The 27,767-nt window shown below is 45.3% G+C and overlaps 1 protein-coding gene across 1 annotated transcript in view; it reads left to right on the top strand.

The window, feature by feature from the left end:
- The first annotated feature begins 983 nt into the window (after window positions 1–983).
- The window catches only part of KCNA7 (potassium voltage-gated channel subfamily A member 7), a 35,512-nt gene continuing 8,728 nt past the window's right edge, over window positions 984–27,767 (top strand). Inside the window, exon 1 of the mRNA XM_079949746.1 lies at window positions 984–2,177. Within this exon, the coding sequence (XP_079805872.1) occupies window positions 1,602–2,177 (576 nt within the window). The 5' untranslated portion in view covers window positions 984–1,601. The remainder of the gene's footprint in view (window positions 2,178–27,767) is intronic.

Raw genomic sequence — 27,767 nt, forward strand, 5'->3', positions numbered from 1 at the left:
AAAAGCAAATTTTTTTTTAAAAAAAGAGTTAAATCCCGAACAGTTATGAACCTAGCAGTAGGAAGGAAAATAATTGAAAAAATCAAATAGAATATCCAGAAGGAAATGTGGGAGAGAGACATTTTGAATCAGTTCTTAAAGGAAGGCAAAGAAAAGGCCAGTCAAATATTGAGAACAAGAGAGCAGTGCACAAGGGACTGTGGGAGAAAAAAGCAAGGAAATTAGAAAGAACACAAAGGGAATGAAGACTGAGGATGAAGCTTTGTTTTCGGTGAAAGGAGAAGAATACAGAAGAAGCAAACAAAAAGATTAGAAGAACAACTATCATGAAGAGGCATAGAAGGTGTTTAAACTTAATACAATGATGAGGGGTGGCATTTGTGCAGGGCCAGGACGTCTTGCTACTTGAGTCAGAGCAGCAAATCCGCCCTCCCCATCTAGAACCCAAGTCTGGTTGAGTTATTTTGGCACCTGAGGCAGAACGCCCTACAAGTGCTTCTCTTCCCCCCACACCCTGTGCAGTAAAAAGACATTAATAATTAAATATAACTTGGTTGCCCTATCATGACTCTCTGCCACCTGTGGCAGCTGCCTCACTCAGGCTTACGGTAGGGCCGGCCAGCCCTGTGTTGGTGTTATAAAAATATGATTTAGTGTGGCGTCTCCTTGGCTGCTGATCCAAACCTCACAACAACCCTTGAGTCCTCCCAAGTCTCTCAGCCTAGCTCACGAGACCCCGCTCTGTTCTCAGAGACCCAGGTGTTCTGGCAGAAGCACCACTCCTCCTTTCTAGACAGCACAAGAGTTCTGGCTGGCAGGCCTCCCTACCATCTTGAAGGTGCCCTGCCCACCCCCTTCTCTGCCCCGGGCACTCTGCCTGCCCCTATGTCACCGCCATTCCAGTTATTTTTAGCTCTCCCCTCCTCTGATCAGTGTACTGCTGGGGATGGGGGCGGTGCTGGTTTTTTTGGCAAGGGGGCCAAGAGTCTGTACCGTCCTGGGCAACCTGATACCTCTAGGTCTGAGGAAAGTGTTTACAGGCAGAAACCTTGGACGCTGGCACTAGAAGGCAGGGGTGTTCTCAGAAAGGGGACATAGAGAAGGGCAGTGGGGAGGGGGATCTAGATTGTGGGTCTAACCCCTTTGCACAGAGAAAACCAGAGGAAGCTTGAATGCAGTGGAGCAAGAGGGGAAGAGTTAGGGAGGTGGCACGTGGGTGTCAGTGGCAGGAGACTGGCATTACGAAAACAAGTTCATGCCAAGAAAGGAAAGAGATGGTGTGAAGTAGGGAAGGGGTAATAAGCAAATGAGAAAGAGAGAGAGAGAATCAAGCCAGAAGCGAGGTCAGATATGCTTGAAGTAAGGAGTGGATCAGTGAAAGGAAAGGAAAGGAAAGGGAGCTAGAACAGCAGGAAAGTAAGAGAGAGAAGATGCCATCTGAGATTCAGATAACGGCGTGAGTGAACTGATATTGGGAAGTGTACAGAATAGTGTACAGAAGTGTACAGAAACCATTCTCTGGAGAGGGAGAGGGCATCAGGGTGAAGTCCAGCTCATGGCTCCTGACCTCATGCTAGGATCACTGTAGCTGCAAACCTGCCATGGAGAAGCTATTGCCACCAACAGCAGTGGACAATGAACCCATTGCCAACGGCGGGGGGTGTCGGCACAAGGACTGCTGTGAGCGGGTGGTGATAAATGTTTCGGGCCTACGCTTCGAGACCCAAATGAAGACCTTGCTCAGGTTCCCCGACACCCTACTAGGTGACCCGCGACGCCGAGTGCGATACTACGACCCACTGCGTGGTGAATACTTCTTTGACCGAAACCGGCCCTGCTTTGACTCCATCTTGTATTATTACCAGTCGGGAGGGCGGCTCCGACGACCAGCCAACATCCCCATTGATGTTTTCCTGGAGGAACTCAAGTTCTACCAGCTAGGGGAGGAGGCACTCAGCAAATTCCGCGATGATGAGGGCTTCATTAAGGAAGAAGAGCAGCCCATGCCTGATAGGGAGTTTCTCAAGCAAGTGTGGCTGCTCTTTGAGCATCCAGAGAGTTCCCAGGCTGCTCGCATCATCGCAATAATATCAGTGATGGTCATCCTCATCTCTATTGTGATCTTCTGCCTGGAGACCCTTCCTGAGTTTCGAGATGAGAGGGACATGACGTTGCCGGTGAGTGACTAGCTCCACATTGATCTTTCTTCTCTGCACTTGCTTCCAACGTTTGTCTTCTCTTAGTGGCACTGCCATAACAATTTTAGTAGGTTCCAAATCAGGGTGAGGTCCAGAGGGTGGCAATATTGGGCATTTGCCAGGGCTCCAGGTCCAGCAGAGGGCCCACCACCCTAGCAATGCTACCATTTCCAATTTGTGCAGAGTATCCAAAAAGTCAGGTATCAGAGAGTTCTCTCCCAGTGGGACGGGCACTGAAGGTGCCATTCCTGAGCCCAACATCCTAGAGCCAGCGGCATGAAAAGGTATTCTTATTTCTTATCCCTCAAAATTGTCAGATTATAACTAAGCCTTCTCCAAAGCTTCCGCATTTTATACAACTCTCATATGAGTCCCGCTTCACCACTGAGATTTGGAAATAATCATCTACCACCACTACCATCAAGATAGTAGTTCCACTAAAATATAAGGGTATTTTTTCACAGGCAGAAGAGAGGGAGAATCAATTGATGGCAAATATTGAATTTGACGTATGAAAAATGTCAAATGTGACTTTCATATTTTATTTTTTTAAACCCTTCTTTTTATTTCCCATTCACCACATTACCTTCACTTGGAAACCTGAGATTTAGGATGTCTCCTTGTAAAGAGTGATAGGGGTATGGGCAAGTCTTCAGTCTATGAACCCCCAAGGCTCTATCTTGGCCCCAACATCACAAAATATAAATTCCCCAAATAAAATGTTTCTTACCTATAATTGCAGAAGCAATTTAGTGGGGGTCGCATATGACCAGCTGTGAATATTGGGGACTGCTGTCTAGTATTGGAAGAAACAGGAGGCAATTCAAAAAACTACTGATGAGTCAAATAAGTGAATTTTTGGGGAAGAACTTCAGCATTCTCTTCTCCATCCCCTACTATCCCTCAGAGATATAGGTTCATATTAGAACCTCTCAGGGCCATCATTAAGATGAAAGTAGCAGAAAGGACGCAGGTGGTGCTGTGGGTTAAATCACAGAGCCTAGGACTTGCCGATCCGAAGGTCGGCGGTTCAAATCCCCATGACGGGGTGAGCTCCCGTTGCTCGGTCCCTGCTCCTGCCAACCTAGCAGTTTGAAAGCACTTCCCGCTCTGGCGGGAAGGTAAACAGTGTTTCCGTGCACTGCTATGGTTCGCCTGAAGCGGCTTAGTCATGCTGGCCACATGACCCGGAAGCTGTACGTCGGCTCCCTCGGCCTATAGAGCGAGATGAGCGCCGCAACCCCAGAGTCGGCCACGACTGGACCTAATGGTCAGGGGTCCCTTTACCTTTACCTTTACCTTTACCTTTACCTTTACCTTTACCTTTACCTTTAGTAGAAATAGGGATAAATCACAAGCTGTAATATTATGGATTGGTAAGTATATCTCCTGTGAGGCTATGACATCCTGGAATTGTGGAACAATGTCTTAGCAATGAAATACATCCCACAACCCTGCATGCTATGCTTTCAAATTATTAGCATTTTATCTTTTTATTTTAGAGGCAACCTGAACACCTTTGAAAAGGGTAGTAAAAGTGGATTCATACAGCTTTGGTTGCCATCATCTAGCCACAAATACATGTAGAAAATGATAGTGGAAAGGGTCCCATTCCAATACATATGGAGATTAATGTTGATGGGCCCACAGCCTCACCATACCTTGGGCCCTTCCAATGTCCCACCTACACATGTGTCTCTATTGGGAACAATCCTGTAGCAGTGGGAGAAACATTTGCATGAATTCACACTTGGAGGTTTAATGTTATGAAAATATGCCTTTTCTAGTCTACAGCCCCAAACTGCAAACCTCCAGAAGCCCCAGATCATGTTGCCATCTCCAGTGCCTCCATCATCTGTGTGATATCTCCAACCCCCAGTCGCTGCCGGGTGGTTAATCAATCTTCTGATGCTGTGGAATGGACACACTGTTTTCACTCTTTACTAGGCTATGTCCCGTTCATCTTCCATGGCCACTGGATCTGCTTTGACCTTGGTGGAATGCACAGCAACAAATACATTGTACTGAATGTAACTCAGTACATATTGGCTGATTTGGATTTAGGTCCCATCTGCACTGTGCATTTGAAGCCTAACGCTTTAAATAGCCATGGCTTCCCCAAAAGAATCCTGGGAACTGTCATTTGTTAAGAGTTGGAAGAATTGTTGGAAGATTCCCTATGCCCCTCAGAAAGCTCTAGTTCCCATTGTGGTTTAACAATCAATCCATTTCCCCAAGGAACTCTGAGAATTGTTGCTCTGTAAAGGAAATAGGGGTCTCCTAACAATTCTCAGCACCCTTAGCAAATTACAGTACCCAGGATTTGGGGCTGGCAGGGACAAAGACGACCCATTGCTGTTTAAAGTGTATGATATTGCTTTACATTTATAGTGCAGGTGGGGCCTTTGACCTGGAGATCAGGAATGCCGGTGTGAAACTGGTCAGAAAAATAGGATCCATGTGGTAGGATCTTTAAGTGGTTCATAAGGAAACCTGCAAAAGAAAAGAACTGCAGTGGTGGATGAAAGCTGGGTGCTACAGGGCTTTGGAGTGAGTAATCCCATAACAGTGGCTAGTAAGATCCCTGTGTGGTATTGATTAGATCAGGTGACTTAGAAAGAACAGAGAGATTCCATCATCCTGAAAAATAGGGAGGGACTATGTTGAGCCAAGGCTCATCTCTAAAACTTGTGCAGAATGCATTTCCTACATCAGTGAGCTAACATAACCTATGTGCTAGGGACTAAGAGATTCCAGGTTGGAAGATATGGCTTTCAAACAGAGCTCAGCAGTTTATGCTTTGAGGCAGAGTGAAGCAGCCACCTCAGGCAAGTGATTTGGGGCATCATGAAAGGGTATAATATAAATTATTATTTCATTATCTCTGTTGTATTTTTGCCACCCAGGAAGAGTGTGCTTCTAGGATTTTGTGCCTCAAGTACCAAAATACCTTCACTGGCTTTGGGCACTATATACCTTGAGCTGAAGAACACCAATTGCTGCTTTCCCCATCAGGCAGCAAAATAGCTTAGCTTATTAGAAATAACCGCTGACTAGAGAGCTTGGCCATAACATAATATTTTACACGGAAGTACCAGAGATAGCTGAGTCCTGTTTCTGATCTCTCTTTCTCTCTCTCTTCTCTGGTCACATCCACACCATAGATTTAAAGCATTCTTAAAGCACTTTAACAGTCACAGCATCCCCCAAATAATGATGGGAATGATTCACCATCACAGAGCTACAGTTCCCAGCTACAGTTCCCCCGGATATTTGGGGGGTGGGGGGAACCATGACTGTTAATGTGGCATAAGAGTACTTTAATTGTATGGTATGGATGTGATAAATTTATTTTCCCTCCTCTAAGACTGCATATCATGGAGTTCCCAATCCTGTATTTGTCCCTTTATCATTAATATGAAGATGGGAGATGTTTGCATATGGTGCTGGAGGAGACTCTTGAGAGTCCCATGGACTGCAAGAAGATCAAACCTCTCCATTCTGAAGGAAATCAGCCCTGAGTGCTCACTGGAAGGACAGATTGTGAAGCTGAGGCTCCAGTACTTTGGCCACCTCATGAGAAGAGAAGACTCCCTGGAGAAGACCCTGATGTTGGGAAAGATGGAGGGCACAAGGAGAAGGGGGCGACAGAGGACGAGATGGTTGGATAGTGTTTTCGAGGTTACCAGCATGAGTCTGACCAAGCTGCGGGGGGCAGTGGAGGACAGGAATGCCTGGCGTTCTCTGGTCCATGGGGTCACGAAGAGTCGGACACGACTAAACAACTAAACAACAACAACAACATGGTGGACAGGAAGTGGATGCTTAACTCTTCCTCTCCTTGTCAATTCTCCCTTACAGTCTCTTCACCCAGATGTTTCTACCTGGGCCCTCCCATCACCACTCATCCAGCACTGAGACCAAAAAATAAGTTCAAGTGTGCCTGTGTAATTTGTAGCTGTACAAAAGTTAAGTGATAGGGATGAGATGCAAGAGTCCTGATTTCCACTCTCTCTCAACCCATTTAACCTCCTTTCTAGAGAGCCATTTCAAACCTCTTAGACCTTCAGAAACATGCACTCAAAACTCTGCAGGAGTATTTGGCAGAGAGAAATCACAGCAGGAAATTAGTGGGCAGATTAAACTGGGAAGTTGTGGCAGGAAAACATTGGGCTGAGAAAGGGTTAAGCTTCTTTTCCCCCCTATTACAGTATTTATCCAGGCAAAAATGTCCACTGTCAAAGTTGAGATGATTTGCTAAAGGTCGTCATAGTTACACGTATTTGTGTCCCACAGTTAGTTTACTCTAAACCACTAGACACTTTCCAAGAGGGCTCTGGAGTTCTGGCTCCCAGCTGTCGTATTTCTCTGCAGGAATTGAAATAGGGTGTATGTGTGGTGGGTGTTTAACTTTGCAGGGGGATTAGACCCATTACCCTTGATGAATGTGGACTCAGCTGTATGGCAGCATGTGGGAGAGGGAGCCGTGACTATTTAGTTAGATTTAACTGAAGAAGGTTGACTTAGAGTTATCTGTATTTACATCAAGGGTGTGGCATCTGTGGCCCTCCAGATGTTCTAAGACTACAACTCCCATCATCATTGACCATTGCCCATGCTTGCTTGGGGCTGATGGGAGTTAGAATCTGGCAGTATCTGGAGGGCCATAGGTTCCCCTTTCCTAACTTATGCTCTTCTTGTTTTCTTGTTGGAACATTGCATAACACAGCAAATGAATTTCTCAAATGGAGTGTGCTCTTTTTCAGTCATGTGTCTGGTAGTTCTGGTCCTTCAATTGATCTAAGCAAATTCCTTCACATGATCAGGCAGAAGATGACTTATTTCAAAACATAAGACTCTGTTCAGTGATGAAAACTAACACCGAACTGTCGTTGCTGTGGTTGGAAGCATTTATTGATTAATTTGTGTAAGGATTTATACCTCACCCTTCTAGTGTTCACACATCACTTGGGACAGTTTACAACAATTAGTTGTACTGAAAGTTTAATTCCCAGTGAAATCACTGGGACTTTGTAACTAACTTGTCCCACTGCTTTTAATGGGACCCAAGTACAGCTAACTGAGCCTGGATGCAACTGATAGTACCAAACTATTTTTTTCCCTTTTCAACTAAAAAATGACAACACAACAGCCATATGTAAGTTATCAGCTTAAAATGCAGCCAGGTTGTTCTTTTTCTCAATGCAGATCAAATTTAGTTTGCTTTGGGGGGGGGGGGCATATCTATATGCTGTATTTCATAAGAAATGACAGGATAGATATGGATTGTGGCTGACATTGTGCACACCACTTCCCAAATAATTGGTGGGAGCACACTGGATACAGAGTAAATGGGAGCATGAACACAGCCTGAATCTGACTAATTTGTCCACCTCCATCCTCTTTATAACCACCATGCATCGTTCCTAAAAACTTTCTGCTCATACCTTGCAAATCCCCATCTTCTCAGAGATAGCCAAGGCGCCCTAATTGGCTGTCCAGCAAGATTTCTCTGGCGCCTGCCTTCCTCCTGGTGTGACTGGCGTTAACCTGCTGCTGGCTCTGCAGCAGCGGCTGGCGGGGGGTGGGGTGGGAGAGGGCATGAGCAGGTGGGCTGGATTAACACCCTTGGTGCTGTGTTCACTATCAAGGGATCCTGACAGCAGCAGGATGAGGGGAGGCAGCAGGAGATAATTGATGTGATGTTTCTAGCTTTAAAGGCCAAAAGGACCTGGCTTCTGAGGCCAAGAGGGGAATCCCTATGGGGCACACTGCCATGCAGAGCCCCCACTGCCCCTCCACATCATGGACTGCCCAATGGACTGCATCACACAGACACCCTCCCTTACCTGATACCTGTTTCAGTGCAAGCATGGAAGCATCTACATCACCAGTAGAAACAGCTGCGTCCTAATGCCGCCTTCCAATAACATTTTGCAAAGAGAAGCCATTTTCTTCTTTCAGAGCAACCTGTTCTCTTTGGGCCCTTTTTAAATTCTGGAACCTAAATTTGGAGAGTTTTACAATAAAGCTTGGTGTTTTGTACATTTCCCCCAACCCACTTGCAAGGAAGGAGTCGTCAGAATTGGCAGATGGGTGTAATGGGGCACTAACACTGCAATGCTATGCATGTCTACTCGGAAGCAAGGCCCGTTAAGTGCAGTGGAACTTGCTCCCAGGTAATTGTGCTGTATAGGGTTGCAGCCTTTCTGGGCAGTAAGCCCCACTGAACTTAGTGGGGCTTCCTTTTGAATATACTTGCACAGGATTGTACTGAAAGGGACCTTCTTTCTCATCTTGCCCCCATGGTTCAACAGCCCCCAGCCTCCTCTGTCCCTGGAGCCTGTGAACAGTTAGTCTCTAGTTACACTTCTCCTTGTTCTCTCCTCCTTCCCTGCTGCACCCGCTCCCCTGCACCTTTCTATCAGGCTCTAGTCTTCTCCATCTATACTTCTTTCAGGTCCCTCCTTCTCAGCAAACTTCTTTTTTCTTTGCATGAAGGCCCCTAGTTTAGTGGTAGTTTCACATCCGCTTTTCACGTAGAAGGTTGCAGGTTCAATTCCTAGCATCTCCACATAGGACTAGGGGAGGACCCTGTCTAAAATGCCAGAGAGCCATTGCCAGACATCAAAAAATAATATTGAGCTAGATGGACCAATTGTCTGACTTCATATAAGGCAGTTTCCTATGTTCCTATGATCTCTTCTTTCAATCACCCTTCCTCTGTGCTTCCTATGTTTAGCTCCCCCACCTCTTGATCTTTATAATCTGTCTGATTAGCCAGCACCCCACCTCTGCTTTCTCCATCAGTCCTGAAGTGCCTAGTCAAACTGACTTTTCACATCCCTTGCAGAGCAGTTGCAATGTTTGAGAATATTCTGTCCAGCCCCCTCAGATGCTAAAATGCTGGTGGTCACCAGCTATATATGGTAGCTGAGCCAGTCGTTTGCAAATGACAAAAGTTTATTTAGCCACGGAGATAAGATACCTGATGCATAATGCAGCTTGGAAGGGTTTTTCTTCCCCTTCTGCCTGGATGAAAGGTTTGTACTACACAAGTGTTCTTGCTTTTAAGTGATTAATTGAGAACTGATGACAGTTAACAATTCCATATTTCAGTGAGGTGAGGCTTTGACTCTTTTTAATGGAAGTAAGCATTCATTTCAATTACAAACACAAATTTTTGCTTTCTCTTCTGAGACAGCAGCTATGATTAAAACCTGTAAGCAAAATCCTGAACATCTCCACACCCATTTGTTTCTAGTCCTCATGGATTTCAAAGGAAAATCTAACCTAGAAATTAATGAATGTCTGGATAGGTGTTTGAGGCGTCTCGTGGAAGGAGAAGCCACTTAACCTACCTCACAAGGTCATTGTAGGGAATAACTGAGGAGGGGTGTGTGAACCGTGTACTCTTTGGAGAAAAAGGTGGCATATAACTGCAATAAATAAGCTCTTTTGCTTACCTAGGGACATGGTTGGCGCTGTGGGTTAAACCACTGAGCCTAGGACTTGCCAATCAGAAGGTCAGTGGTTCAAATCCCCACAACGGGGTGAGCTCCCGTTGCTCGGACCCTGCTCCTGCCAACCTAGCAGTTCGAAAGCACGTCAAAGTGCAAGTAGATAAATAGGTACCGCTCCAGTGGGAAGGTAAACTGCGTTTCCGTGCGCTGCTCTGGTTCGCCTGAAGCGGCTTAGTCATGCTGGCCACATGACCTGGAAGCTGTACGCCGGCTCCCTCGGCCAGTAAAGTGAGATGAGCGCCGCAACCTCAGAGTTGGTCAAGACTGGACCTAATGGTCAGGGGTCCTTTACCTTTACCTTTTTGCTTACCTGCTTAAGAAAACTGGAGGGGTCAGCCAGATGGAGATGTCGGTTCCCAACCTGGTATTCAGAGATCTCCACATGGTCACAACTGGACCCGCACCAGTTGCAAAACGTGCCTGGCACCAGGGGAATTTTGCACACTGGTGAGGAGAGAGCTTAACCCCAAGTCCTGGTTTGAATGACATGCAAAGGCAAACCTTGCCTTAGCTGAGTGCGGCATTAAAAAGGTCTAGGGAGAAGCAAAGCAGCTAAGAGCTCCTCTCCAAGAGCCCACACAGTTGCACAGTCCCAGCAAGTGATAGTTTAATTTACCATGTTGTATGAACCAGGCCATTGCTGAACTGGATGAACCAGTGGTCAGACTTGGTATAAGGCGGCTGGCTTCCTTTATGTTCTATGTTTCCTTTTATTGACTATGATCTGCTTCACAACTGCAATAAGATCAAGTAAAAACAAAAACAAAACAAAACAAAACAAAACCAAAACCATGATAAAACAGCATGTAAAGGTGTGAACCCAGCCAGTGTATCCATCCCTTACACCTTATTCATACCCAAGAGGAATAACAGATATGCATTCTATTTTTTTTATCAGAAGAATATTTATTAAACAATCAACATTAACTTACACAACAATACAATATATACACCACATTGCAAAACTTACTACATACACCTACTTTACAGAAAACAAAATAAAAATAAAGAGAAAGACAAAAGATTATAATAAATAAAATAAAATAAATAAAATAAAATAAAAGCAGATATGCATTCTAGTCTCCTATGTGTGTTCCCTTTTCCCTATTTCCCTCCTTTTCTTTCCTCTGGTCCCCATCTTTCTTATATTGCTGTGTACTTTAACACAATGTATTCACACCGTACATTAGTTTACCCTTTGGAGAGCTACAATTCCTGGCACCCTTAACAAATCACAGTTCTCAGGATTCTCTGTGGGGAGCAACATGCTTTAAATGCACAGTTTGGATGTGACTAAAGGTTATGTACACACTATAATACCTTTAAAGCACATCCATAGCACATTCTTTCCATGAAAGAATTCTGGGCATGGCTGTTTGTTAAGAGCTGCTGGGAATTGTGACTCTGAGGGGTAACCTATGGTGCCCACAATTATTCAAGGCAAAGAATGTGCTTTGAACGTGGTTGTCATGCCTTGAGTGTGTCAATAACACCAACCTCTTTCAAAGGTTTCAGTGACATTTTAAATGTGGGGTAAGCTGTAACTGAGTTGCATTGTGAGCAATCATGTGACCACTTACTTTACTACAGGATGAACTGCAGGTTGAACAGACACATTTCACAGATGGTAGATATTCACTCATGCAGCGCAATGCTATTTTGTCAACTTGGAAGTTAGCCCCACTCAGTTCTGTGGGGCTTAATTCTCCAGGTAAATGGGTTGCGTCCAACTTTAGTCAATCTCAGAGCAGACCCATTTAAACTAATGGGCATGACTAAGTTAGTTTCAGGGACGTGGATGGCGCTGTAGTCTAAACCACTGAGCCTAGGGCTTGCCGATCAGGTCGGTGGTTCGAATTCCCACGACGGTGTGAGTTCCCGTTGTTCGGTCCCAGCTCCTGCCAACCTAGCAGTTCGAAAGCACGTCAAAGTGCAAGTAGATAAATAGGTACCACTCCGGTGGGAAGGTAAACGGCATTTCCGTGCACTGCTCTGGTTTTGCCAGAAGCAGCTTAGTCATGCTGGCCACAAGACCCGGAAAAACCGTCTGTGGACAAATGCCGGTTCCCACGGCCAGTAAAGCGAGATGAGCGTCGCAACCCCAGAGTCGTTCACGACTGGACTTAACTGTCATTGGTCCTTTACCTTTACCTTTTTAAGTTAGTTTCATTAATTTCACTGGACGTACTCTGAGTAGGATACTTACTTGGATACAACCCAGTGTGTATACAATATAGCACCTTATATGAACAGGATGGAAAGAATAGCTAAATTGAAGTAGTTTTGCACATGACACTAAAATCACTTTTGAGCCCTTTGTATTATTAGTGTACATATTGGGATGTTGTTGGGAGTATACGCATTAAACTTAATGGACATGTCTCTAACTTAGGACCATTACTTTCAATGGGTCTACTCTTTGTATAAACTTTGTTTGGTAGAAAGTGGAAGATAGACTTCTTTAAAAATGCACGTTCTATTTTGTGTAGGTGTAGAGAAAATACAAATGACAGATATGGCAAATGCAAAAAGAACACCCCAGCCCAACAATTTAAGTATCACATGTGCAAACAATCAAGGGTTTTGGAGCCACATGCTGATCTTGGGCAATTTAAAGATCTGAATTTCAAGGAAATGAACAAACTGAGTGTTGAGAGATGCTCATCATACACATATATGCAGCTGGTAACTCAGAGGGCCCTGACCACCCCCTGACATATGCAGGGAGGGGCTGGATCCTGGTGGTAGAGCACATGCTTTTCATGCAAGGTGTCCCACAACCCACCCTGGCATCCTCAGTTAAAGGATATCAGGTGCCAGACCTTGGAGAACCCCATGGAGGCGGTGTTGGTAGAGCAGCTGTCTAAACTCGGGGGCTCAGGGTTGGGGTTCTTCTGGGTTTATGGACTGAACTGGGGGATAAAAAAACAGAGCAGGGGTTTAGGTGAGTTGTGGGGGTTGAGACTGTTTATGTGATTGCTTGTAAGAACACATTGGCCCAGTGGCGTAGCGTGGGTTGTCAGCACCCAGGGCAAGGCAAGTAATTTGCGCCCCTAACCCGTGGATTTGCGCCCCCTAACCTGTGGATTTGCGCCCCATAACCCTAACCCCCAGATGTTGCGCCCGGTGCGGCTGGCCCCCCCTGCCCCCCCACGCTATGCCACTGCATTGGCCTATATGTGGGTTTGGAAAATCAGAATACGACCACAGTCTCTTGGGAATTGAGGTGCAGGAAACCCAGAGACATTTACCCAGGCGAATAACTGGGGTTGATCCAGACTATGTTAGTCAAGCTTGAGTCTAGTGATGGGGAGCCTGTGGCCCACCAGATGTTGCTGGATTCCAACTCCCATCATCATAGGGTTGATGGGAGTTGGAGTCCAGCAACATCAAGAGGGCTGCAGGTTGCCCATACCTGTCCCACTGAAATCAGTGGGGACACGACAAGCTTCCCAATGTTTTCAATAAAACTAAAGTGCTACTAACTTAGTCTGGATCCAACCCACTCACTTTTAGAGTAGCCCTATCTCATAAGATTATTTTTACTTCATATATATTTATTATGTTTCCACATACCCTTCCTCCAAGCAGTGGTGGACCTTGGGGTCTCAAATTTCAGCGATACCAAAATTCGACGTCCCCACTCCTCTTTCCTTCCATTCCACATCAATGTTGCGGTGCCACCAAGGCTCTGCACCCAGCACAACCAAACCAGTTGCTCCAAGGAGCTCAGGGCAGCATTCGTGGTTCTTTCCCCTCCTCCATTTTGGGTTCACAACAACCTCAAGAAGTAGGTAAGACCGAACACAAGTAATCAGTTCATATTTATGCAACCTGTTTAAAAAACGGAGTAGCAATTTGTTACTGATTTAGTCACAGTGTAATATATAGCAAAGAGGGATGTGGGTGGCGCTGTGGGTTAAACCACAGAGCCTAGGACTTGCCAATCAGAAGGTCAGTGGTTCGAATCCCTGCGACGGGGTGAGCTCCCGTTGTTCGGTCCCAGCTCCTGCCAACCTAGCAGTTCGAAAGCACGTCAAAGTGCAAGTAGATAAATAGGTACCGCTCCAACGAGAAGGTAAACCGCATTTCCGTGCGCTGCTCTGGTTCGCCAGAAGCGGCTTAGTCATGCTGGCCACATGACCCAGAAGCTGTACGCCAGCTCCCTCGGCCAATAAAGTAAGATGAGCGCCACAACCCCAGAGTCAGCCACGACTGGACCTAATGGTCAGGGGTCCCTTTACCTTTAATATAGCAAAATGTATCAGATACAGGCCTTTCGGAAGGCGGAAGAGGATTAGAACACATATAAAATCATGATAAACTTTTAAAAACATCTGCAAGACTTTTCCTATTATTGACAGGGGGAAAGTGCATGTGAGTGCAATATCTTAAAGTTTGTAAAGTTCCAGAAGTCTTCTGTTACTGTTTTATGTAGTATGGGATCAGCCATGCAAAATGTAAGTAGCTTGAGCGAAGGGACGGGGACAAGAGGTGTAAGTTATACTTAAAAAGTAGTGTTTCATAACTGCTTGAACAAAAGCCCTCTCCCGCAAATTTAATATAGGGTTCTCTGTGTGCCCATTGTGGGACTCCTGTAGGGGCACACAGAGCCTGGAAGTGGCTGTTTTCCTTCCACAAGACACAGTTAACCCTTATACAGGTCACTCACAAGATATTCCTTTCACAGTCTTAAGCCCAGCACCCCCCCATCCCCTCGGAAACTGAGAAGCTGACATATCTGTGGCGTTTGTTGTCTTATTTTGGTCACCACCACTGTCTAGAAAGCCATCAACACCACAGGCTAATTACTTGGAACTATATTCAGCAGAGCCGTTTTATGTAATGCCCTGATGGCAGCCGGCGGGGGTTAAACTAAGGCACAGTTATTGCTGCGCCAAGCTAGTTCCCTTGAGTAGGAGTTTCCCACACCCCTAATATACACATATATACACATAGCTAACTGAAGAGCAATGTATATTTAGTTGTTAAGGTGAACCTGAGCAGGACCAAAACAGTTGTTTTGAGCCAGTCAAACGAAAATAAGGGCATAGTAAATTTAGCAAGCTCATACTGTACCTAAAACCAGTGCAATTAACCATTTACTGGTGTGTGATTAATGTTTAAAAGTATCCCTAAAACTCAAATGTTGAGGTTGGGGATCTGGAATTGAATATTCAGCTCAATTTGATTTTTGTTTCAGTTGTATGGCTATGTACACACCATACATTTAAAGCACATGACCCACCAATAAATCCTGGGAACTGTAGTTTATCTCCTCACAGAACTACTAATTTTAATGGATCATATGTATAGTTTTAATTCTATTAATGTTTAATTCTTTTTAATGATGGTTCCCCCCCCCCAATGTTTTAGCTGTTTCTACTTTATCTGTAGTTTGCCTTGAGTCCCAGTCAAGAGAAAAGCTGGGATATAAATATAATAATAATAATTCCACCCCTTCATGGATCACTGCCTTGCCGTGGCGAAGGGGCTTGAAGAACTCAGAGAAGCTATGAACTATGCCGAGCAGGGCACCCAAGATGAACAGGTCATAGTGGAGAGTTTTGACCAAACGTGATCCACCTGGAGGAGGAACCGGCAAGCCACTCCAGTATCCCTGCCAAGAAAACTCCATGGACAAAGACAACAGGCATATAAAAGTTATGACGCTGGAAGATGAGCCCCTCAGGTCGGAAGGCGTCCCACATGCTACTGGGGAAGAGCGGAGGGCAAGTACAAGTAGATCCAGAGCTGATGAAGCGGCTGGGCCAAAGCCGAAAGGACGCTCAGTTGCAGATATGCCTGGAAGCGAAAGGAAAGTCCAATGCTGTAAAGAAAAATATTGCATAGGAACCTGGAATGTAAGAACCATGAACATGGGTAAGTTGGAGGTGGTCAAAAATGAGATGGCAAGAATAAATATTGACATCCTGGGCATCAGTGAACTAAAATGGACGGGAATGGGTGAATTCAGTTCGGATGACCATCATATCTACTACTGTGGGCAAGAAACCCGTAAAAGAAATGGAGTGGCCCTCATAGTCAACAAAAGAGTGGCAAAAGCTGTACTGGGATGCAATCTCAAAAATGATAGAATGATCTCGATACGAATCCAAGGCAGACCTTTTAACATCACAGTAATCCAAGTTTATGCACCAACTACTGGTGCTGAAGAAACTGAAATTGACCAATTCTATGAAGACTTACAACACCTTATAGAAGTGACACCAAAGAAGGATGTTCTTCTCATTATAGGGGATTGGAATGCTAAAGTAGGGAGTCAAGAGATAAAAGGAACAACTGGCAAGTTTGGCCTTGGAGATCAAAACGAAGCAGGGCAAAGGCTAATAGAGTTCTGTCAAGAGAACAAGCTGGTCATCACAAACACGCTTTTCCAACAACACAAGAGACGACTCTACACATGGACATCACCAGATGGGCAGCATCGAAATCAGATTGATTATATTCTCTGCAGCCAAAGATGGAGAAGCTCTATACAGTCAGCAAAAACAAGACCTGGAGCTGACTGTGGCTCAGATCATCAGCTTCTTATAGCAAAATTCAAGCTTAAACTGAAGAAAGTAGGAAAAACCACTGGGCCGGTAAGATACAATCTAAGTCAAATCCCTTATGAATACACAGTGGAAGTGAGGAACAGGTTTAAGGATTTAGATTTGGTGGACAGAGTGCCTGAAGAACTATGGATGGAGGCTCGTAACATTATACAGGAGGCAGCAACGAAAACCATCCCAATGAAAAGGAAATGCAAGAAAGCAAAGTGGCTGTCCAATGAGGCCTTACAAATAGTGGGGGAGAGAAGGCAAGCAAAATGCAAGGGAGATCGTGAAACATACAGGAAATTGAATGCAGATTTCCAAAGAATAGCAAGGAGAGACAAGAAGACCTTCTTAAACAAGCAATGCAAAGAAATAGAGGAAAGCAATAGAATGGGAAGAACCAGAGATCTGTTCAAGAAAATTGGAGATATGAAAGGAACATTTCGTACAAAGATTTCCATAATAAAGGACAAAAGTGGAAAGGACCTAACAGAAGCAGAAGACATCAAGAAGAGGTGGCAAGAATACACAGAGGAATTATACCAGAAAGAAACGGATGTCTCATATACCCCAGGTAGTGTGGTTGCTGACCTTGAGCCAGACATCCTGGTGAGTGAAGTCAAATGGGCCTTAGAAAGCACTGCAAATAACAAGGCCAGTGGAAGTGATGGTATTCCAGCTGAACTATTTAAAATTTTAAAAGATGATGCTGTTAAGGTGCTGCACTCAATATGCCAGCAAGTTTGGAAAACTCAGCAGTGGCCAGAAGATTGGAGAAGATCAGTCTACATCCCAATCCCAAAGAAGGGCAGTGCCAAAGAATGCTCCAACTATCGCACAATTGCACTAATTTCTCACGCTAGCAAGGTTATGCTTAAAATTCTACAAGGAAGGCTCAAGCAGTATGTGGACCGAGAACTCCCAGAAGTGCAAGCTGGATTTAGAAGAGGCAGAGGAACCAGAGACCAAATTGCAAACATGCGCTGGATTATGGAGAAAGCTAGAGAGTTCCAGAAAGACATTTACTTCTGCTTCATTGACTATGCAAAAGCCTTTGACTGTGTCGACCATGGCAAACTATGGCAAGTTCTTAAAGAAATGGGAGTGCCTGATCACCTCATCTATCTCCTGAGAAATCTCTATGTGGGACAAGAAGCTACAGTTAGAACTGGATATGGAACAACTGACTGGTTCAAAATTGGGAAAGGAGTACGACAAGGCTGCATTTTGTCTCCCTGCTTATTTAACTTATATGCAGAAGTCATCATGCGAAAGGCTGGGCTGGATGAATCCCTAGCCGGAATTAAGATTGCCGGAAGAAATATCAACAACCTCAGATATGCAGATGACACAACCTTGATGGCAGAAAGTGAGGAGGAATTAAAGAACCTTTTATTGAGGGTGAAAGAGGAGAGTGCAAAATATGGTCTGAAGCTCAACATCAAAAAAACGAAGATCATGGCTACTGGTCCCATCACCTCCTGGCAAATAGAAGGGGAAGAAATGGAGGCAGTGAGAGATTTTACTTTCTTGGGCTCCATGATCACTGCAGATGGTGACAGCAGCCACGAAATTAAAAGATGCCTGCTTCTTGGGAGAAGGGCAATGACAGGCCTATACAGCATCTTGAGAAGTAGAGACATCACCTTGCCAACAAAGGTCCGTATAGTTAAAGCTATGGTTTTCCCAGTAGTGATGTATGGAAGTGAGAGCTGGACCATAAAGAAGGCTGATCGCCAAAGAATTGATGCTTTTGAATTATGGTGCTGGAGGAGACTCTTGAGAGTCCCATGGACTGCAAGAAGATCAAACCTCTCCATTCTGAAGGAAATCAGCCCTGAGTGCTCACTGGAAGGACAGATTGTGAAGCTGAGGCTCCAGTACTTTGGCCACCTCATGAGAAGAGAAGACTCCCTGGAGAAGACCCTGATGTTGGGAAAGATGGAGGGCACAAGGAGAAGGGGGCGACAGAGGACGAGATGGTTGGATAGTGTTTTCGAGGTTACCAGCATGAGTCTGACCAAGCTGCGGGGGGCAGTGGAGGATAGGAGTGCCTGGCGTTCTCTGGTCCATGGGGTCACAAAGAGTCAGACACGACTAAACGACTAAACAACAACAACAACAATAATAATTCCAACCACCATTAACAAACTACAGTTCCCAGGATTCATGGGAGGAAGTCATGTACTTTCAATGTGTTTTCTGTGTAAAGTGTGTACATGCCTCTGTTGCATCCCTTGCCTCTCTGATTTTGTGCCATGATGAGACTTGTGCCAGTGGCCTCAGTTTGGATTGCAGCTAGGTTAATTGTTTATTGAACATTCATCCTGATTTGTTTGCAGTGGGATTAGAGAAAGTTGGCTATTTACTGAGCATTGATTCTGATTTGTTTACGGGGAAGTTAGATGATATTGTGTCAAAGCCAGTATTATGCCACAATTTCCAGTGCATTTTACAATTTACCTGGATGTGATTGAATACTACCTGAAAATGCTGACAATCTGGAAGTCTCCTTAGTTTATTTCCCCTCTTTTCTTGTGAGGCCATGATGACCTCTGAAACGTGAAGAACCTCCATATGTTTGAGGCTAAAGTTGCTTCCTAGATGACCTGTTTAATCAAGCCTTCATCCTGATTTGTTTGCAGAAAGTTTGTGTTAGGAGATGAGGTGATGTCAGCTATTTATTGAGCATTCATTCAGTTTTGTCTGTGGAGAGGTTAGGTAACATTGCAACAAGCAAATGTTATCCCACTTTCTCCAGTACATTTCCTTATCACTTTCCTTCCAGCAAAAAGTCTGATTTGGGGGGAAGAGGAAGAGGTTTTGTTGCGCAAGAGCTGCAATTCAACTTTAATCGCTGAATCTGAATGTGCTGATAGGCAATTGAATCTCATCCCAAAATGCTGACAGTCTGGAAGCGCCTTCAGTTTCACCCTCCTCTCACCTTGGCTGAAGTACCCTTTTTCCAGATCTGGAAGGAGCTTTGTGAATTACCCTTTTCATGTTGTAACTATTGACTTAAACCGTCAAGAGCCTAGGAAGACAATATTTAATGTCTTAAGTACTCTGAGGCCAGTTTGAGGACGCCCTTAGCATTAAATACTCAAGAGACTTTTCTCTGTCAGATAATAAGCTCTGAAAAATCCCTATCCCTAGTTCCCGGAGGAGTTTTCAACTGTTTTCATTAGTTTGCTTTTTAAGGTGAAGGATCAATATTGTACGGCTGTTTAAAATAAATATTTTTTAAGTGCAGGCAGCACACCTCAGACATGAAGGGAACCAGCATTCAGCTTGCTGGTGTGATTATAGGGCAAACTAGACCAGCCCTGCAATTCAGAAAGAGTGAGGCAGCTCACCTATGGCACCATTTAAATGATATCAAATTGCTGCCAGCACACCATACTCTTCAAGTACATCACTTCCCCCCTCCCATGAATTCAGCACACCACAAAAGTTGTAAAATTAATGTGTGTGATGCACCTCTGTTGATCTTAACCTCTGAGAACATCTGTAGGGAAGGAGGTGGTCATTCAGATATTTGGGACCTAAGTCACCCAGAGTTTTAAACATTAGGTTAGAATCATAGAATCATAGAGTTGGAAGAGACCACAAGGGCCATCGAGTCCAACCCCCTGCCAAGCAGGAAACACCATCAGAGCACTCCTGACATATGGTTGTCAAGCCTCTGCTTAAAGACCTCCAAAGAAGGAGCACCTTAAATCAGGCCCAGAAATACTGTACACAATTTCTGCACTCTGGTTATATAGAAATATGTGCATTGCAATCAATGAGAGGCTAAATACAGTGGAACTCCCCTGGTGGAGTAACAAGCTACACATCTGCGGTTTGAATCACTGGAAATCAGTAGGATCAATATGTCTGTGTAATCTCATAATGGCTGCAGGATTTGATCCTCTACATGAGGCCTAGCACAGATTATTTGTTTTATTTAAGCCTAAAGCCTGTGCCTTCTAAAGAGTCAGAATGAATAATAAAATTGCAGAACAAAGGCAACTTCAGTCCTGTTTCCTCCAGGGCAAATGTGGGTAGGATGCTTGTGTCACTTAATTAATTTCCTGTTGGACCAAAAATGGTGTGAATTTGGACAGTACCAGGCTATCGCCAAGCTTCCCAAGTATTAGCTGCACGTACCCCCTGCCCTCCAACACACTGGTGCCTCCTTCTCAAAGTCCAGGAAGCCCATGCGCATGATGTCAGAATGTTGGGACATCACATGTGCAACTCATTGCCCTCACAAACTGGCACCTCTGGCCCTAACTGTTCCCCTACGAAAAATTTCACCGCATGCCCCTGATTAAGCTGTAACTGGGCTTTCTCTCTCCACCTTTAGGATTCCCTCCAAAAGGTTTTTTGTACTTTTGCAAACTGCTGAGATGCCCTAAGCTGGTTGATGTCTCCCTCTTGCATGGAGGTGGTGCTGTTTCGGATGGATAAGGATCTAGCTTGGAGAATATTTTCGCTATTAGTATGTAGGATGTGCTATGGGTTTTAGAGAGTGGTCTCTAAAGGCAAATGATGCAGTTCCCTCTGTAGACCAGAGTGAAGTAAATCTGAGGCCTCCCAATAGCTGGATTAGAGATTGCTTGACAGCTGAACTGATTCCACTCTGAGCTGTCCGGAGAACAGTAGGCACTAAGGAATCGACACAGGTTGCGTGGAAAATGCAGGATTTCTCTGGAGACTGCCGGGGTTCTCTCCGCCACAAATGTAAAGAAGCCTTGCTTGCATCTAAGCCAGTGTCAAGCAACTAAGTTCTATTCAGGGGAGGCCCTTTGAAATGAATGGACGCATGGTAGTCATGTTCATTAAAACATGCTCTGCGCATGCCTAACATTGAATGCAGCTCTTAAGTATGCTCTCTACACATGGGCATCAGACAGACTGATCTAGTCCAGGGGCTATTCTGAGTCCAAACAGATCTGAGACAGAATTCCCGTTAACCCACTACACACCTCACTTGCTTGCAAAGCAAACAAGTCCTTCTTACATAGTGAACAGGAGTCAAAATTAGCGAGCCAGGAAATTAGAGCTGACCAGAGGACAGAGCTGGGAGGGGTGTTTGACCTTGACATTCGGCTTTTCTCCAGACTTCAGAAACAGCTTTGATTCTCCCTGAGAATATATAGGCCAAGCTGGTATGTGTCCCTGCTCCCAATGGGCAATATATACATTTTTATATGACCCTTCTCTCCCTACCCCACTGTGGATCCATGTGGTTCCCCCAAAGAACCCCCCAAAGTAGATTACTTGCTCCCACAAAGGATCATGGGAACTGTAATTTACCCCTCACAGTGCTGCAATTCCCAGCAATCTAAATAAGCTACAACTCCCAGGTTTCTTTGAGAGAAGCCATGTGCTTTAAATGTATAGTGTGTATACAGCCCAAGTCAGAGAATCATAGAGTTTCAGAGGGGGTCTAAATCATAAAGTTTTAGATGGGACTGTCGAGGCCACCTACACTAGTCCCATGCTCAATTCAGGATTTACATTGTAAGATGCAGCTATTTATCTTCTGCTTAAATACCTCCAGTAAAGCAGATCTCACCATTTCCAGAGGCAGTTTGTCCCACTGTCAAACAGCTCTTACCATAAGGAATGTTCTGCTAATGCTTAGCCAAAATCTGTTTCTTTGCAGTTTCCACAAGTTTGTTTCCATCTGCTGTCTGACAGCTCTTTGGATATTTGAAGACAGTTAAAGCCTGTGGGTTAAAGCCTCAGTGCCTAGGACTTGCCGATTGAAAGGTCGGCGGTTCGAATCCCTGCGGCGGGGTGCGCTCCCGCTGCTCGGTCCCAGCGCCTGCCAACCTAGCAGTTCGAAAGCACCTCCGGGTGCAAGTAGATAAATAGGGACCGCTTACCAGCGGGAAGGTAAACGGCGTTTCCGTGTGCGGCTCTGCCTCGCCAGATGCAGCTTTGTCACGCTGGCCACGTGACCCGGAAGTGTCTCCGGACAGCGCTGGCCCCTGGCCTCTTAAGTGAGATGGGCGCACAACCCCAGAGTCTGTCAAGACTGGCCCGTACGGGCAGGGGTACCTTTACCTTTACCCTGTGGCTACATACAGACTATCTTTAAAACACATTCAAAGTACATTTGTGCCCCCCCCCCGAATTCTGGGTACTGTAGTTTGCGCTTCACAGAATTACAATTCCCAGCAACTCTTAACAAACTGTTGGGCAGGGTGTGTGTGTGTTATGAACATGTTTTAAAGGAATAGTGACACAGCCAGAATTTTCTCTTCACTGAGCTAAACGTACCCAGAACTTTCATCTGTTCTTCACAGGTTCCCTCAAATTGCTTTGATTCCCTCAAATTGCTTGTTTCCAGTGAGGATGGGAAATGGCCAGCTGTGGAAACAGAACAGGAGACCTGAGTTGCTTAACAGAACTCACTTGCCAACTTATAAAGGATAAAAATAAATAGCTCTTCCATCTTTCTCATTTTCTTGTATATGCATATCAGTAAAGGAATGTACCGTTTCTGTATACTGCATAGCTTTTCAATTCCAAAGCATTAGAAACAAAATACCATCCATTCAGAACAAAATGTGCTGTTCATTCAACTTAATTCAATTGAAGCATTCAGAGTGAACAGTAATAAAATAATATTTAACACCAGTATACAGCTTGTAAGTGTTCAAAGTGCTTCCTGTGTGTATCTAGCTACAATTCTTACCATAACCCTTTAAGCCAGGCATGTCAGTATTATTGTCTTCCACATTGCAGATGCAATGCCTTTACAACCGGAGAATGTGGCTTGCCTATGGGTTCGTGTCGGGACGCGGGTGGCGCTGTGGGTTAAACCACAGAGCCTGGGACTTGCTGATCAGAAGGTCAGCAGTTCGAATCCCCACGACGGGGTGAGCTCCCATTGCTCGGTCCCAGCTTCTGCCAACCTAGCAGTTCAAAAGCACGTCAAAGTGCAAGTAGATAAATAGGTACCGCTCCGGGGGGAAGGTAAACAGCTTTTCTGTGCGCTGCTTTGGTTCGCCAGAAGCAGCTTAGTCATGCTGGCCACATGACCCAGAAGCTGTACTCCGGCTCCCTCGGCCAGTAAAGCGAGATGAGCACCGCAACCCCAGAGTCGGTCATGACTGGACCTAGTGGTCAGGGGTCCCTTTACCTTTACCTATGGGTTCGTGTCAGTAGCAAGATTCCAACCAGGGACCTGCAGTTAGAATGAATCTGCCCATTCTGGCTTCCCATTTTCCTATCTTCCACATTTGTTTGATATTCACATTTTTGTATTAAATTTTGCCTGATGTACACTTTTAAGCAAACATTCTTGTATTTCTTTTCACTAACGTATGAATTTTTATGCACACTATTTGGTTGAAGAAGTGCAATGCAAAATTCAAAGAAGTGCAAATTTCAAAAGGTAGCTTTGGTTTTGGTTTGCATATGAGAAGGTGCCAGTTAAATGATAGGTAAATGTAAAGGGACCCCTGACCATTAGGTCCAGTCATGACAGACTCTGGGGTTGCGGCGCTTATCTCGCTTTATTGGCCGAGGGAGCCGGCGTACAGCTTCCGGGTCATGTGGCCAGCATGACCATGCCGCTTCTGGCGAACCAGAGCAGCACACGGAAACACCGTTTACCTTCCCGCTGGAGCAGTACCTATTTATCCACTTGCACTTTGACGTGCTTTCGAACTGCTAGGTTGGCAGGAGCAGAGACCGAGCAACGGGAGCTCACCCCGTCGTGGGGATTTGAATCGCCAACCTTCTGATCGGCAAGTCTTAGGCTCTGTGGTTTAACCCACAGCGCCACCCGCGTCCCTAGTTAAATGATAGGTTTGCATTAAAATCTGAACAGAATTCCCCTTCCCCTTCCCTCCTTCCTGATTCACAGCCAAGTCTCTTAGCTACTATATTCTGTCATCTCTCCGTGTATGAATGAGCACCTCACAGTGATGGCCTGTAAACCACCAAACTCTGTATCATGCACATGCCTACCTCTGTTCCCCGTTTCCCCATTATTCTGAACAACCAAGAAGAGGTCATCTGCAAGACGGGGTGTGTAGGATGTCATGGAGTACAATGTGAAAGCACAGCCTGAGCTGCTCTCTGTGGTGCAAAAATTGTGTAACTGTGGTGTCATGTACAGAACAGGAATTATATGGGGGGAAGTTGAGGAAGTCTTTTGGGAAAAGTGAGAACTTCTCAGTTGCTGCATACAGACCATGCATTTAAAGCACACACATTCCAAGCGCCCTGGGAACTGTAGTTTGATAAGGGTGCTGTGAATTGCAGCTATGTGAGGGGAACTACAGTTTCCAGGATTCTTTGCGGGGGGGGGGGGTCATGAGCTATAAATATATGATGTGTACTTAGCCAGTGTTGATATTGTGGATTATGAAGCATTCAGTGGAATGTAGTTTCTAAACTAGGAAAAGAAGGCAGGATAGCAGGGAGCAGTGACACAATTAGATCTGCTGAGCAAAGCTTTTTGGTTTTTTTAGTGTTCTAGACCTAGCTCCACATTTTTCATTCCTCCTGCTTTCGTTCCTTTCCGCTTTCCCTATTTTTATAGGTCAAAGTCGCTCTTTTTTTGCTGCCACCACCCAAAGTCAGCTTGCGCCTGTCGCTTTCCTCCTCCTGCTGAAGTAGCTTTGGATGGTTTCCAAGTAAAATAATAATGAACAACAACAGTAGATTTCTTACCTGCCCTTCATCATGAGGTCCAAGAGTAATTTCAAAAATACAGTTTAACACAGTTAAAATGGATTTCGATCAAGATAACAAAGTAGGGCCTAAAGTATTGTTACACCTTGTGCCAATAAAGGCTAGTAGTAGTACAGTAGTAAGTATTGTTACACACCACCCTCAATCTCTTAGCAGTTTGAGATTCCAGGGAGTTTCAAGCATACTTACAAGGGTCTCTGTTTCCTTTTGGACAATGAGGCACAGCAGAGACTATGGTGTCTTTATGTTATATGTTTCATTTACCCATATATACAACCTGAACCTGCCATAGAGAGGCTCAGAGCATCAACATTCCATGCAGGTCCTGCTTCTCCCCTAGCCACAGCAGCATCATTGCTCTGTGCCCTGCAGCTTACCTCGCTTCCAAAGTCACATCCCAGCCTACTCTCCTCCCTAACCTAAGTACTGGCCTCTTTTAACAGAGGCCCCACTTCCTTTGATCTTCTTATGTGAACGGCCCATTACCCCAGGCTATCATCTCAAGGTTATTACTTTCTAACACATGTTTAAAATTAAGGGATTGGTGAGGTGTCTAATACACAGTTTAGGAAGTGACCGTATTTTTCTCTCTATAACACGCACCCGACCATAGCACGCACGTAGTTTTTAGAGGAAGAAAACAAGGAAAAAAATATTCTAAACGAAACAGTGGATGTATGAGTTTTGTGGTTCATGCTGTGGCCACAGACATGTGATCTGACAGTGAGTTTGGAGTAGCCCAATGCAAAAATCCTGAGGATCCATGTGGATCCATGCTTTGTAACCACGTTTTTGCACCATTGCGGCCCCAGGCAACAGTGGGTGCGTGATTTTTTTGGTGCAAGATGTAGCCATGGACATGCTATGTGATCTGATGGTGAATTTGGGGTGACCCAGTGCAAAAATCCTGAGGATCCATGTGGATCCGTGCTTTGTAACCACGTTTTAAGTGGGGAAGGAAGGAAAAGCACTCAAGGGACCAGGAGCACGCGTGGGGTGTGTGGAGAAGGATGCTTCTAATAATGCAGAAGAGGGGTTTAAAGGGGGGAGAAGAAGCACGCGTGGGGTGTGTGGAGAAGGATGCTGCTAATAATGCAGAAGAGGGGTATAAGGGGAGAAGGCTCCTCTCCTCTCTCACTTTGCTCCTTAAAGCAAGCAGGCTCTGCTTTTCTCCCTCCTCCCCGCTCATCCCCGGCTTAGCGAGCTGAAAAGTAAAAAGGTAAAGGTACCCCTGCCCGTACGGGCCAGTCTTGACAGACTCTGGGGTTGTGCGCCCATCTCACTTAAGAGGCCAGGGGCCAGCGCTGTCCGGAGACACTTCCGGGTCACGTGGCCAGCGTGACATCGCTGCTCTGGCGAGCCAGAGCCGCACACGGAAACGCCGTTTACCTTCCCGCTGGTAAGCGGTCCCTATTTATCTACTTGCACCCGGAGGTGCTTTCGAACTGCTAGGTTGGCAGGCGCTGGGACCGAGCAGCGGGAGCGCACCCCGCCGCAGGGATTCGAACCGCCGACCTTTCGATCAGCAAGCCCTAGGCGCTGAGGCTTTAACCCACAGCACCACCTTTGCTGCTATTTAGCGAGCTGAGTGGGGATGAGAGAGGGACAGAGAGCCTGCTTGCTTTAAAGGAACCAACCGGACAGGAGCCGCTTACACTCTCCTCTCCCGCTTTGCTCCTTTAAAGAAGCTGGCTCTCTGTCCCTCTGTCCTCCCCACTCAGCGGCTCTTCTCCTGCTTTGCTGTTTCAAAGCGAGCCACAGAGGAGGGAAGGAAGGGGAAGCATGGATCCTCTGCTCACGACTGCAGCAGATCCCCCCGCCACCCATAGGCATTCCCTCCATAACACGCACAGACATTTCCCCTTACTTTCTAGGAGGAAAAAAGTGAGTGTTATGGTGCAAAAAATACGTTAACTTCATTAGTCTTGCACATATGCTAATTAAAGGATTGGAATCTTGTGGTACACATGGATCTATGCTAAAGACATGCATGGATCTATCCTAAAGACACATGAGTCTGGCTATTTCCCAGTTTTAGTACTCCAAGCCTTAATTAAACTCTAGCACATGGGTAGGCAAACTAAGGCCCGGGAGCCGGATCTGGTCCAATCCCCTTCTAAATTCAGCCTGCGGACGGTCCAGTAATCAGCATGTTTTTACATGAGCAGAATGTGCCTTTTATTTAAAATGCATCTCTGGGTTATTTGTGGGGCATAGGAATTCGTTCATTTCTCCCCCCCCAAAAAAAAAATATAGTCCAGCCCCCCACAAGGTCTGAGGGACAGTGGACCGGCCCCCTGCTGAAAAAGTTTGCTGACCCCTGCTCTAGCACCTACAAATCTATAACAATATATATCTCGGCAGAGTGCTTTCTCGGTAGTGGTGCCTGTGCTGTGAAACGCCCTCCCATCAGATGTCAAGGAAATACTGTAAACAACTAGCTGACTTTTAGAAGGCATCTGAAGGCAATTCTGTTTAGGGAAGTTTTTAATGTTTGATGTTTTATTATGTTTTTAATAATCTGTTGGGAGCTGCCCAGAATGGCTGGGGAAACCCAGCCAGATGGGCAGGGAATTATTATTATTATTATTATTATTATTTATTTATTATTATTATTATTACTACTACTACTACTTGAGTACATGGGCATAGCCAGGGGTGGGGGGGAAGCTGCTCCCCCAATCAAGTAAATCAATTTAAAAAAACTAACTGAGGTTCTGCCCCCCTAACATAAATCCTGGCTATGCCCATGTTCAGGTGCCAAAAAGCAAGGTAAAGAGGTG

This window comes from Podarcis cretensis (genome assembly GCF_951804945.1).
Source record: "Podarcis cretensis genome assembly, chromosome: 13".
Lineage (NCBI taxonomy): Eukaryota > Metazoa > Chordata > Lepidosauria > Squamata > Lacertidae > Podarcis > Podarcis cretensis.